This window comes from Anolis sagrei, chromosome 6, assembly GCF_037176765.1.
Source record: "Anolis sagrei isolate rAnoSag1 chromosome 6, rAnoSag1.mat, whole genome shotgun sequence".
Taxonomy (NCBI): domain Eukaryota; kingdom Metazoa; phylum Chordata; class Lepidosauria; order Squamata; family Dactyloidae; genus Anolis; species Anolis sagrei.
The window spans coordinates 48,343,980-48,358,223 of NC_090026.1; the positions used below are offsets into that span (position 1 = coordinate 48,343,980).

The following is a 14,244-nucleotide window of genomic DNA, read 5'->3' on the forward strand; positions in this document are numbered from 1 at the left end:
GAGGACCAGGTCACAGTCCCTCAAACTGTTGGAGGGCCGGATTATAATTTGAAAAAAGCATGAATGAATTCCTATGCACACTGCACATATCTTATTTGTAGCGCAAAAAAAACCCAAAAACAAACAAACAAACAAACAAAAAACAAAAAAAACCCACTTAAAATACAATAATTAAAATGAAGAACAATTTTATTTATTTATTTATTTATTTATTTATTTATTTAGAGTTTTTATAACCCGGTCTTCTCAACCTCCGGAGAGGGACTCAGGCAGGCTAACAACAAGAGATTCAGTACAATAAGATAAAGCAAATATACATCATCAATATAAAATAGGAGCCCCCGGTGGCGCAGTGGTTAAACCCCTGTGCCGGCAGGACTGAAGACCGACAGGTCGCAGGTTCGAATCCGGGGAGAGGCGGATGAGCTCCCTCTATCAGCTCCAGCTCCTCATGCGGGGACATGAGAGAAGCCTCCCACAAGGATGATAAAAACATCAAATTATCCGGGCGTCCCCTGGGCAACGTCCTTGCAGATGGCCAATTCTCTCACAACAGGAGCGACTCCTGACACGACAATATATATATATATATAACATTAAAATACAATTCATACAATTTACAAAAAGTCAGTTCGTCAGAGTGAAATCACAAATTACACATTCATCGCCAGTAGGTCAGCAGTTATTGACTCAGTCATCAATCTGCAAATGCAGTATCCCAAAGCCATGATTTTACCAGCTTTCTAAAAGTTAGGAGGGAAGAGGCGGATCTAATCTCCATCGGGAGGGAGTTCCAGAGCCGAGGGGCCACCACCGAGAAGGCCCTGTCCCTCGTTCCCACCAAACGCGATTGCGAAAGAGATGGGACCGAGAGCAGGGCCCCTCCAGAAGATCTTAACAACCTTGATGGTTCATAGGGGAGAATCCGTTCGGACAGATAAATTGGGCTGGAACTGTTTAGGGATTTATAGGTCAACACCAGCACTTTGAATTGTGCTCAGAAGCTGATGGGCAACCAGTGGAGCTGACGCAACAGAGGAGTCGTATGCTCCCTGTACCCCGCTCCTGTTAGTAGTCTGGCTGCCGCTCGTTGGACTAGTTGTAGCTTCCGGGCAGTCTTCAGATGCAGACCCACGTTGAGAGCGCTGCAATAGTCTATACGGGATGTAACCAGAGCATGTACCACCGTGACCAAGTCATTTTAACAATATAATCTTATTAGTATTTCAATGGGAAGTGCGGGCCTGCTTTTGGCTGGTGAGATAGGATTATTGTTGTTGTATGCTTTCAATCATTTCAGACTTAGGTTGACCTGAGTGAGGGCTGGGTAAGTGACCTTGAAGGGCCGTATCCGACCCTCGGGCCTTAGTTTGAGAACCCCTGTTCTAGGTGCTATTCTAGGGAAAAGGTAAGATAGGAATGTAGCTGGCTAATAAAATGGAAAAAGGCAATTTCCATTAGCTGCTCATGAGAGAAAAAGTTTGGCTCACCAACTCCACTGGCTGCCGATCTAGTTCCGAGCACAATTCAAAGTGCTGGTTTTGACCTATAAAACCCTATACGGCTCCGGCCCAGCGTACCTGTCCGAATGTATCTCCTTCTATGTCCCACCTTGGAGTTTAAGATCTTTTGGGGAGGCCCTGCTCTCAGCCCCACCTTTATCACAAGTCAGACTGATGGGGACGAGGGACAGGGCCTTCTCAGTGGTGGCCCCTCGCCTGTAGAATTCACTTCCTGGGGAAATTAGGTCATCGACATCCCTCCTTTCCTTCAGAAGGAAGTTGAAAACATGGATATGGGACCAGGCCTTTGGGTAATCTGGCAGACTGACAAGGTAATGACGACCAGAGTTGGAAAGGATTATGATAACGCTGAATGGACTTACGGATTTTTAGAACTCGGTGAATGTTAGCCACTAGATTGGCTTTTCTTTTAGTTGTTATTGTATTAATTGATTGCTTTTAACTATTTGTGATTGCTGCTGCTATGTATTTTAATTGTTGAATTGTTGGCATCGAACTGTGCCGGTTGTAAGCCGCCCTGAGTCCCCTATAGGGGGTTGAGAAGGGGGGGTCAGGCCCATAGCCAGGATTTCGTTTCGGGGGGGGGGGGCTGAATTTTTTTCAGGGGGGGTTCAGGGGGGGCTGAGTTTTGGGGGGGGGCTGGAAATTGGGGGGGGGGTGGATTTTTTTCAGGAGGGGTTCGGGGGGGGCTGAGTTTTGGGGTGGGGGGCTGAGTCCGAGTGAAAGAGGGTCTAGCCTAGCAAACCTTTTGTATCATTACCCCAATACCCCCATGCATATGGGATATATTGAGTATGGTGATCAGATCATGATATGAATAAACATAGCAGTTTAAATAATGCACCAGTAAGGCCTTTTTGCGAACCACCATGAGAATTTCGGGGGGGGGGGGGGCTGAAGCCCCTCAAGCCCCCCCCCCCCCCCCCTGGCTACATGCCTGGGCAGGGTAGAAGTACTCGAAATAAATAAATAAACAAACTCTTCGTCACTTTATTACATTGTGGTGTCTATTCTCTCTCTCTCTCTCTCCCCCCCCCCCAACCCTTCTTTCTTGGAGCAGGTTTTGCTAAGGCGGACACACAACCTGGTGATTTGCGGAGGCAGATCCCAAATGTCAGCTGGCGCAAGCGATGGGGGGCTTCGGAAGTCACCTACCCCACTCGGCTAGTGGGGCAAAGCTCTGGGGGAGAAATCCAGAGGCCTCAGTTGGACACTCGAGTGAGAAGAGAGCCCAGCAGCCATGGAGGAGGAAGAGGAGATGGAAAAGGTGACAACCCTGTAAGTGAACCCTAGAAACCTGTTGCCATTCCACTTGCTCCCCTCTTTTTTTCCCCAGACACTTTTTTTTTTTGTCACGTTGTGTTTTCCAGGGCATTGTGCTCAGGCTCTTCATGTTCAAGCGGGGGTGGCTGGGTGGGAAGAGCAGGCTCCAAGCTGTTCTGTGAAACCAGATGGCATGCAGGCACAATGGTTGGGTGGCAAGGACAACTTCCAACTTTTTAATAGGATCCTCTTCTTTGGCAATGCAGAGCGACCTGGCGACCTGTTACGATGGGTTTTTTTAAAAATTTGTTCAGGAAGAAGAATAGAAAAAGTGCCTGACTGTACTTTTAGTGACACCGTCACCACCACTCATCCTTCTGTAAAGTAGTTGTTGCTGTTTCATGTCATTTCTGACTCATGGCAACCTAAGATGACTTATGCTGATCTATAAGGGCAAGATTTGTGCAAAGGGAATTTGCCATTGCCTTCCTCTGACGCTGAGCGAGTGTGGCTTTGGCTTACCCAAGGTCACTCAGGTGATTTCCATGTTATTAGTTAGGCAATAATAATAATGCTAGGTTCTTTTTTTTATTATAGTTTTTATTATGATTTTCCATTTTACACATTTTACACACAAGTTTACATACAGATTGTATACTACCTCGAGTCTTCCACCCAGTCTTACACAATTGCTCAAGCACAATCACAAAATATGTTGTTGTTGTTGTTCATTCGTTCAGTCGTCTCCGACTCTTCGTGACCTCATGGACCAGCCCACGCCAGAGCTCCCTGTCGGCCGTTACCACCCCCAGCTCCCTCAAGGTCAGTCCAGTCACTTCAAGGATGCCATCCATCCATCTTGCCCTTGGTCGGCCCCTCTTCCTTTTGCCCTCCACTTTCCCCAGCATAATTGTCTTCTCTAGGCTTTCCTGTCTCCTCATGATGTGGCCAAAGTACTTCAACTTTGTCTCTAGTATCTTTCCCTCCAGTGAGCAGTCGGGCTTTATTTCCTGGAGGATGGACTGGTTGGATCTTCTCGCAGTCCAAGGCACTCTCAGCACTTTCCTCCAACACCACAGCTCAAAAGCATCGATCTTCCTTCGCTCAGCCTTCCCTAAGGTCCAGCTCTCACATCCGTAGGTTACTACAGGGAATACCATGGCTTTGACTAGGCGGATCTTTGTTGCCAGTCTGATGTCTCTACTCTTTACTATTTTATCGAGATTGGACATTGCTCTCCTCCCAAGAAGTAAGCGTCTTCTGATTTCCTGGCCACAGTCTGCATCTGCAGTAATCTTTGCACCTAGAAATACAAAGTCTGTCATGGCCTCCACGGTTTCTCCCTCTATTTTCCAGTTGTCAATCATTCTTGTTGCCATAATCTTGGTTATATACAGTCTTAACCCTTCCTCCCAGGCTTACCCAATTACCCAACAACAGTCACAAAATACCCACAAGCAAAGGACAGGAGATATCCAGGGGACTCCCCATTCCCTCGCCCCACCTACAATCCCACGATCCTCTGTGTATAGGTAGGGGGATGGGAGGGGAGAAGGGGACTAGACACAAAAGGACGGGGAAGGGGGGAGACACATGGGGGAGGGGAGTGAGGGGGAACACCTTCTACACGCATACCTAAGGACTTCCCCAACCTCCCACGAGGTACTAAAACTAGGTACTTGTAATGTCATATTCTTAACAAATCAAACATCGTCTTTCTTTCTCTATATAACAGTTAAAGTTTATAATATATTATTTTTTTTATCTTTTATATATCGTCTTAAGGGTTGCCAGTCAATCATGCTTTTTATGCTAACATCGTATACCAAGTTTGTCAAGGTATCTAATTCCATGAAGTCTCTAAGCTTTAGCAGCCATGCCTCCATTGTGGGCGGGTCTTTTGCTTTCCATTTGCTAGCAAACACCATTCTTGCTGCGGCGGAAATATGGTACAAGAGCATTTCCTTGTTCTTTTCCAATTTAAAGTCTACCAGGTGTAGTAGGTAGTATTCCGCTTTACACTCAAATTTCACTTGCAGAATACCTTGCACTTGGTGGTGAATATCCCTCCAATACTCCCTAGCTCTCTTACACTCCCACCACATATGCAGATATGAGCCTACTTGTTTCCCACATTTCCAACAAAGATTGCAAGTATTCTTATTAAATTTTGCCAGCCTTTGGGGGGTTAAATGCCAACGTACAAATAACTTAAACCAACTTTCAGTAATGTTCACAGATTTCGCAAATTTTAATTTTTCCCTCCATATATCTTACCATTCTTTGAGCAGAATGGTGTGCCCTAGATCTACGGCCCAGGAGATCATGTTCTCTTTTATAAGCTCTCTTTCAATAATGCTAGGTTCTTGTGGGTTTTTTCGGGCTACAGAGCCATGTTCTAGAGGCATTGCCTCTAGAACATGGCTCTGTAGCCCGAAAAAACCCACAAGAACCTAGTGATTCCAGCCATGAAAGCCTTCGACAATACAATAATAATGCTCATTGGAGGGAAGGATACTAGAGACAAAGTTGAAGTACTTTGGCCACATCATGAGGAGACAGCAAAGCCTAGAGAAGACAATGATGCTGGGGAAAGTGGAAGGAAAAAGGAAGAGGGGCCGACCAAGGGCAAGATGGATGGATGGCATCCTTGAAGTGACTGGACTGACCTTGAAGGAGCTGGGGGTGGGTGGTGACGGCCGACAGGGAGCTCTGGCGTGGGCTGGTCCATGAGGTCACGAAGAGTCGGAGATGACTGAATGAATGAACAACAACAAAGTTAGGCAATCACTCATTGTCTGAGTAGGATTGTCTTCCAAGATCAGTGTACTGGCGGTGGGTCTGTAGGTGACTGTGGAGCCCTATTCTTGATCCGCATGTTCTCCCGCAGTGAGGGCATTGGTTTCCAGGTGGAAAGCGGTCCTGGTCAGGGTTGGCTTGACGCGCCTTCCTCTTGGCACATTTCTCTCTTTCACCCTCCATTCGTGCCTCTTCAAATTCTACAGCACTGCTGGTCACAGCTGACCTCCAGCTGGAGCACTCAAGGGCCAGGGCTTCCCAGTTCTCAGAGTCTATGCCAGAGTTTTTAAGGTTGGCTTTGAGCCCATCTTTAAATCTCTTTTCCTGAGTTTAATTGGGGGGGGGGGGGGGGTTGAGTTTGGTTCGGGGGGGGGGGGGGGAGGGATCAGGATCTATCCTAGCAAACTTTTTGTATCCTTATCCCAATATGGGATATATTGAGCATGGTCTATTTATTTATTTATCTATTTATTTATTTATTTCTCGTGTCAGGGCAGCCAGTCAGTTATATTACATTTCTAACAGAACAAAGCAAACAAACAGAGAAAATACAAAATGTGTGAGTTTGGTAGTTGATTAAATGTCCTTTGACCAGTATCTGGCCACTTGGAGTGCTTCTGGTGTTGCTGCAATGAGGTCCTCCATTGTGCATGTGGCAGGGCTCAGGTTGCATTGCAGCAGGTGGTCAGTGATTTGCTCTTCTCCGCACTCGCATGTCGAGGATTCCACTTTGTAGCCCCATTTCTGAAGGTTGGCTCTGCATCCCGTGGTGCCAGAGCGCAGTCTGTTCAGCGCCTTCCAAGTCGCCCAGTCCTCTGTGTGCCCAGGGGGGAGTTTCTCATTTGGTATCAGCCATTGATTGAGGTTCTGGGTTTGAGCCTGCCACTTTTGGACTCTCGCTTGCTGAGGTGTTCCAGCGAGTGTCTCAGTAGATCTTAGAAAACTATGTCTGGATTTAAGTCGTTGACGTGCTGGCTGATACCCAAACAGGGGATGAGCTGGAGATGTCTCTGCCTTGGTCCTTTCACTATTGGCTGCCACTTCCCAGCATGGTGATCAAATCATGATAAGTTTAAATAATGTACCAGTAAGGCCTTCTCGCAGACCACCCTGAGAATTTCGGGGGGAGGGTCTGAAGCCCCTCAAGCCCCCCCCCCCCCTCAGCTACGGGCCTGACAGTAGCAAAATTACAGTTATGAAGTAGCAACAAAAATAATTTTATGGTAGGGGGTCACCACAACATGAGGAACTGCATTTAAGGGGTCATGGCATTAGGAAAGTTGAGAAACGCTGTACACTGTAAACAAGACCCAGATCGGAATTTATAAATGAGGTAGAATAATAAAAGATTCCAAATTACCATTCAGCCTTACATCGCTGCGCCTTCTGATTTAGCATAGCATACTTTGAAACATAATCATCTGCTGAATTAGGTCAAAATACTTGCTAGTTTTTGGATTGACAGGATGAGCTGCGTGGAGGAGTTGTGGTTTGATTGCAACCTCCCAATGGTAAATTGCAATCCATCTATTGAATATCGGTGCTGGGTTGTTGTAGGTTTTTTTCGGGCTATATGGCTATGTTCTAGAGCAGTGTTTCTCAACCTTCCTAATGCTGTGACCCCTTAGTAGAGTTCCTCATGTTGTGGTGACCCCCAAACATAACATTATTTTTGTTGCTACTTCATAACTGTAATTTTGCTACTGTTAAGATATAATGTAAATATCTGATATGCAGGATGTATTTTCAAATCCCAAATACCCGATATGCCCAAATTTGAATACTGGTGGGATGGGGGTGATTGATTTTGTCATTTGGGAATGTTGGAGTTGCTGGGATTTATAGTTCATCTAAAATCAAAGAGCCTTCTGAACTCCACCAATGATGGAATTTAATCAAACTTGGCACACAGAATTCCCATGACCAAAAGAAAATACTGGGAGGGTCTGGTGGATATTGACCTTGAGTTTTTTGAGTTGTAGTTCACCTACATCCAGAGAACACTGTGGACCCAAACAATGGTGGATCTGGACCAAACTTGGCACAAATACACAATATGCCCAAATGTGAACACTGGTGGAATTTGGGGGAAAAAGACCTTGACATTTGGGAGTTGTAGTTGTTGGGATTTATAGTTCACCCACAATGAAATAGCATTCTGAACCCCATCAATGATAGAATTGGACCAAACTTCCCACACAGAACCCCCATGACCAACAGGATATACTATGTTTTCTGATGGTCTTTGGCGACCCCTCTGACACCCCCTCGTGACCCGACCCCCAGGTTGAGAAACACTGTTCTAGAGGCATTCCCTCCTGATGTTTCGCCTGCATCTATGGAAACCATGAAAATGAACAAAATCTGGCTACCAGTATTTTAAAAACTCTAAAATTACAACAGCAAAACAACAGAGGGGAAACAATCAGGGACATCTAATCACCTCTCAACAAAAGATTGCCCCAGGCACCAACAAGACACACCAAACAACTGCCAGGCCATCAAATGCTAATCAAGGTGGTCAGTTGAAACATTCACACCTGGCTCCAACAGACAAGAGTCCTTTGTCCCACCCTGGTCATTCCACAGATATATAAACCCATTTTCCTAGTTCCAGCAGACCTCACTATCTCTGAGTATGCTTGCCATAGATGCAGGCGAAACGTCAGGAGAGAATGCCTCTAGAACATGGCCATGTAGCCCGAAAAAACCTACAACAACCCAGTGATTCCGGCCATGAAAGCCTTCGACAATACAATATCAGTGCTGTTTGGCATGTAGGACTAAAGACCATGGGAATAGGGAGACCCCAGAGTCAGTTCTACGAGAAGCTACAGAGCTTTTAAGAAAAATAGATGTAATACTATCCAGAAATGAGCAATGGGAGGACGCCGTTCTGTATTTCCAGGCAAAAATAATGTTGGTGACACATGCAGGCATAGTTTGCCCTATGAAGGCTGACTGGCCTTTTTGGAGAAAATATGGAGTGAACATGTGGCGGAAGAATCGGAATTTTACTTACAAGGCAATTGTGCCATAAGAGTGTTATTCAGTACATGAGTTGAGTAGTGTTAGCATAATATAACCCTGCTGATGGATATTTACACTATGCAGAGATTATATACTCTCTTTACTCCAGAGTTATGGATGGCTTCAGCATTTCACATTATTAAGTCCTCATAAATCAGTGTTTCTCAACTTTCTAATGCGACAACCCCTTAATACAGTTCTTCATGTTGTGATGACCCCCAACCATAAAATATTTTTCGTTGCTACTTCATAACTGTAATTTTGCTACTGTTATGAATTGCAATGTAAATATCTGATAATCAGGATGTATTTTCATTCACTGGACTAAATTGGGCACAAATACCTGTTATGCTCAAATTTGAATACTGGTGGGGTTGGAGGGAAAATTGATTTTGTCGTTTGGGAGTTGTAGTTGCTGGGATTTATAATTCGCCTACAATGAAAGAGCATTCTGAACTCCACCAATGATGGAATTGAACCAAACTTGGCACACAGAACTCCCATGACCAACAGAAAATACTGGAAGGCTTTGGTGACATTGACCTTGAGCTTGGGAGTTGTAGTTCACCTGCATCCAGAGAGCACTGTGGTCTCGAACAATGATGGATCTGGACCAAACTTGTCACGAATACTCAACATGCCTACATGTGAAAATTAGTGGAGTTTGTGGGAAATAGACCTTGACATTTGGGAATAGTAGTTGCTGGGATTTATAGTTCGCCTACGATCAAAGAGCTTTCTGATCTCCACCAACGATGGAATTGAACCAAACTTGGCACACAGAACTCCCATGACCAACAGAAAATACTTGAAGGGTTTGGTGGACATTGACCTTGAGCTAGGGAGTTGTAGTTCACCTGCATCCAGAGAGCACTGTGGACTCAGACAATGATGGATCTGGACCAAACTTGACATGAATATTCAACATGTGAAAACTAATGGAGTTTGTGGGAAATGGACCTTGACATTTGGGAGTTGTAGTTGCTGGGATTTGTAGTTTACCTACAATCAAAGAGCCTTCTGAACTCCACCAACAATAGAATTGGGCCAAACTTCACACACAGAACCTCAATAACTAACAGAAAATACTGTGTTTTTCTGATAATCTTTCATCATCCTCCTGACACCACTTCGTAACCCCCCGCCCGGGGTCCCGACCCCCAGGTTGAGAAACACTGTCTTATACTGTATATGAGATTGTCTGTGTCAAATAATTAATAAAAAATAAAGTTTAAAAAAATAAGATTTCTAAAACTTGGAAAAGTCAATCCTTTGGTCTATACACCTGAATTGCCCCCTTAAATAGGCCCCTTCTACACTGCCATATAAAATCCAGATTATCTACTTTGAACCGGATTTTATGGCAGTGTAGACTCATGTAATCCAGTTCAAAGCATATAATGTGGATTGTCTGTTTTGATAACCTGGATAATATGGCAGTGTAGAAGGGGTTCATTGCCCCCTTCTAAACTATCCTTGTATCCTAGGATCTGATCCCAGATTATCTTCTTATTCCAGATTATATGGCAGTGTAGACTCATATAATCCAGTTCAAAGCAGATTACCTGGTATTAGATCCTGGCATGTAAGGGCAGTGTAGAAGAGACCATAGACATTAAAGAATTATGGGATTAGTAGTCCCCAAAATTAACTTTTTAAATTCTGATTCAGTAACAGTGATATCCCTAAATGAAGCAGCTGTAAGAAAGCAATCAGCAAAAAAAGTTGTTTGTTTGAAACTGAATCCTATTATTAGTCTCAAACAGAACAGACAAACTCTATTTATTTATGCGTTGTGGGACCATTCGGCCTAATGGAGTAGAACTGACAAATGGAATTCGGGTTTAGATGCTCTAAATGTGAGCTATATACCTTAAAGTATCCATCTCCTTGCTGTTGAAAAATAATGCTGGCCTAGAGGTACAGTTGGTTTGAGTCAATGCTAAAACGGGATTATTTACTTACTTACTTAGGCCATCCTTTGTTGTCCGAGTAGGATTGTCTTCCAAGATCAGTGTAATGGTGGGTCCGTAGGTGACTGTGGAGCCCTATTCTTGACCTGTATCTTCTCCCGTAGTGAGGGCATCGGTTTCCAGGTGGAAGACGGTCCCGGTTGGGGTTGGCTTGACGTGCCTTCCTCTTGGCATGTTTCTCTCTTTCACCCTCCATTCATGTCTCTTCAAATTCTACAGCACTGCTGGTCTCAGCTGACCTCCAACTGGAGTGCTCAAGGGCCAGGACTTCCCAGTTCTCAGTGTATATGCCAGAGTTTTTAAGGTTGGCTTTGAGCCCATCTTTAAATCTCTTTTCCTGTCCACCAACATTCCATTTTCCGTGTATTGTCGAAGGCTTTCATGGCCGGAATCACTCAGTTCTTGTGGGTTTTTTCGGGCTATATGGCCATGTTCTAGAGGCATTTCTCCTGACGTTTCGCCTGCATCTATGGCAGGCTTCCTCAGAGGTCTGCTGGAGCTGGGAAAAAAGGGGTTTATATATCTGTGGACTGACCAGGGTGAGACAAAAGGCTTTTGTAAGTTGGGCTAGGTGTGAATCTTTTCAGCTGACCACCTTGATTAGCATACAATGGGCTGACTGTGCCTGGAGCAAACTCTTAATGAAAGGTGCTTAGATGTCCCTGCCTGTTTTTCTCTCTGCTGTTTTAATTTTAGAATTTTTTAATACTGGTAGCCAGATTTTGTTCATTTTCATGGTTTCTTCCTTTCTGTTGAAATTGTCCACATGTTTGTGGATTTCAATGGCTTCTCTGTGTAGCCTGACATGGTGGTTGTGAGAGTGGTCCAGCATTTTTGTGTTCTCAAATAAAATGCTGTGTCCAGGTTGGTTCATCAGGTGCTCTGCTATGGCTGATTTCTCTGGTTGGAGTAGTCTGCAGTGCCTTTCATGTTCCTGGATTCTTGTTTGGGCAATGCTGCGTTTGGTGGTCCCTATGTAGACTTGTCCACAGCTGCATGGTATACGGTAGACTCCTGCAGAGGTGAGAGGATCCCTCTTGTCCTTTGCTGAACGTAGCATTTGTTGGATTTTCTTGGTGGGTTTGTAGATTGTATGTTGTGTTTCCTCATCAGCTTTCCTATGCGATCAGTGGTTCCCTTGATGTATGGCAGGAACACTTTTCCTCTGGGTGGATCTTCATCTTGACTCTCGTGGCTTGTTCTTGGTCTTGCAGCTCTTCTGATGTCTGAGGTGGAGTATCCATTGGCCTGTAGAGCCCAGTTGAGGTGGTTCAGTTCATCTTGGAGGAGGTGGGGTTCACAGATTCTTTTTGCACGGTCTGCCAAGGCTTTAATGGTGCTTCTTTTTTGACTTGGGTGATGGTTGGAGTTTTTATGTAGATATCTATCTGTGTGTGTGGGTTTTCTGTAAACGGTGTGACCCAATTGTTGATCTGGTTTACGGATGACTAGGACATCTAGAAAAGGCAATCTTCCTTCCTTTTCTTTTTCCATAGTGAACTGGATGTTAGGGTGGATGCTGTTAAGATGTTCCAGGAACCTGTTGAGTTCTTCTTCTCCATGGCTCCAAATGGTGAAAGTGTCATCCACATATCTGAACCATATCGTGGGCTTTTTGGTTGCTGTTTCAAGAGCTTGTTTTTCAAATTGTTCCATGTAGAAGTTAGCTATGACTGGGCTGAGAGGGCTCCCCATAGCTACTCCATCTTTCTGTTCGTAGAATTCATTGTCCCACTGAAAATAGCTGGTGGTGAGGCAATGGTGAAACAGCGCCGTGATGTCTTCTGGGAACCTCTGGTTGATGAGTGCCATGGTGTCTGCAACTGGGACCATGGTAAATAGAGACACCACATCGAAGCTGATCAGTTTATCATTTGTATTTAGCTTGAGATTGCTGATTTTTTCAATGAAGTGGGCTGAGTCCTTGATGTAGTGTGTTGTGAGCCCAATGTGGCTTTGTAACTGTGCAGCAAGAAATTTGGCTAAGTCATATGTGGGGGACCCAATGGCACTCACGATTGGTCTGAGTGGGGTGGAGTCCTTATGGATTTTGGGGAGTCCATAAAGCCTGGGTGGAAGGGCTTCCGATTTACATAGCTAATGTCGTATGTCGAAGTTGACTGAGGAGTTTTTAATTAGAGTGTTGGTTTTTCTGGTTATTTTGGAAGTTGGGTCTTGCTTAAGTTTTCTGTATATAGTAGGGTCCAGGAGTTTTTTGATCTTCTCCTTGTATTGCTCTGTATGCATGATGACTGTGGCATTCCCCTTGTCTGCTGGCAGGATGAGGATATCAGGATCTGAATTTAGGTCTCTAAATTAAAGCCTTGGCAGACCATTAAAGCCTTGGCAGACCGTGCAAAAAGAATCTGTGAACCCCACCTCCTCCAAGATGAACTGAACCACCTCAACTGGGCTCTACAGGCCAATGGATATTCCACCTCAGACATCAGAAGAGCTGAAAGACCAAGAACAAGCCACAAGAGTAAAGATGAAGATCCACCCAGAGGAAAAGTGTTCCTGCCATACATCAAGGGAACCACTGATCGCATAGGAAAGCTGATGAGGAAACACAACATACAAACAATCTACAAACCCACCAAGAAAATCCAACAAATGCTACGTTCAGCAAAGGACAAGAGGGATCCTCTCACCTCTGCAGGAGTCTACCGTATACCATGCAGCTGTGGACAAGTCTACATAGGGACCACCAAATGCAGCGCCCAAACAAGAATCCAGGAACATGAAAGGCACTGCAGACTACTCCAACCAGAGAAATCAGCCATAGCAGAGCACCTGATGAACCAACCTGGACACAGCATTTTATTTGAGAACACAAAAATGCTGGACCACTCTCACAACCACCATGTCAGACTACACAGAGAAGCCATTGAAATCCACAAACATGTGGACAATTTCAACAGAAAGGAAGAAACCATGAAAATGAACAAAATCTGGCTACCAGTATTAAAAAATTCTAAAATTAAAACAGCAGAGAGAAAAACAGGCAGGGACATCTAAGCACCTTTCATTAAGAGTTTGCTCCAGGCACAATCAGCCCATTGTATGCTAATCAAGGTGGTCAGCTGAAAAGATTCACACCTAGCCCAACTTACAAAAGCCTTTTGTCTCACCCTGGTCAGTCCACAGATATATAAACCCCCTTTTTTCCCAGCTCCAGCAGACCTCTGAGGAAGCCTGCCATAGATGCAGGCGAAACGTCAGGAGAAATGCCTCTAGAACATGGCCATATAGCCCGAAAAAAACCCACAAGAACTGAGAGATTCCATTTTCCGTTCTTGAGTTCAGAGTAGAGCAACTGCTTTGGGAGATAGTGGTCGGGAATCTGGACAACGTGGCCGGTCCGGGGAGATGATGGTTGAGGACCATTGCTTCAATGCTGGTGGTCTTTGCTTCTTCCAGAACGCTGACATTTGTCCGCTTGTTTTCCCAAGAGATTTGCAGGATTTTCCGGAGGCAGCGCTGATGGAATTGTTCCAGGATTGCATGTGATGTCTGTAGACTGTCCACGTCTCGCAGGCGTATAGCAGAGTTGGGAGGACAATAACTTTATAAACAAGCACCTTGGTATCCCTACGGATGTCCCAATTCCCAAACACTCTCTGCTTCATTCAGAAAAATGCTGCACTCGCAGAGCT

At 44.9% G+C, this 14,244-nt stretch overlaps 1 protein-coding gene across 4 annotated transcripts in view; it reads left to right on the plus strand.

Annotated features, from left to right (window-relative positions):
• Positions 1–14,244, plus strand: part of ADAM11 (ADAM metallopeptidase domain 11) — a 141,468-nt gene that overhangs the window by 4,025 nt on the left and 123,199 nt on the right. For all 4 annotated transcript variants that reach the window (XM_060781225.2, XM_060781226.2, XM_060781224.2 and 1 more), the window contains exon 2: positions 2,584–2,801. In XM_060781225.2, coding sequence (XP_060637208.2) covers positions 2,584–2,801 — 218 coding nt within the window. The remainder of the gene's footprint in view (positions 1–2,583; positions 2,802–14,244) is intronic.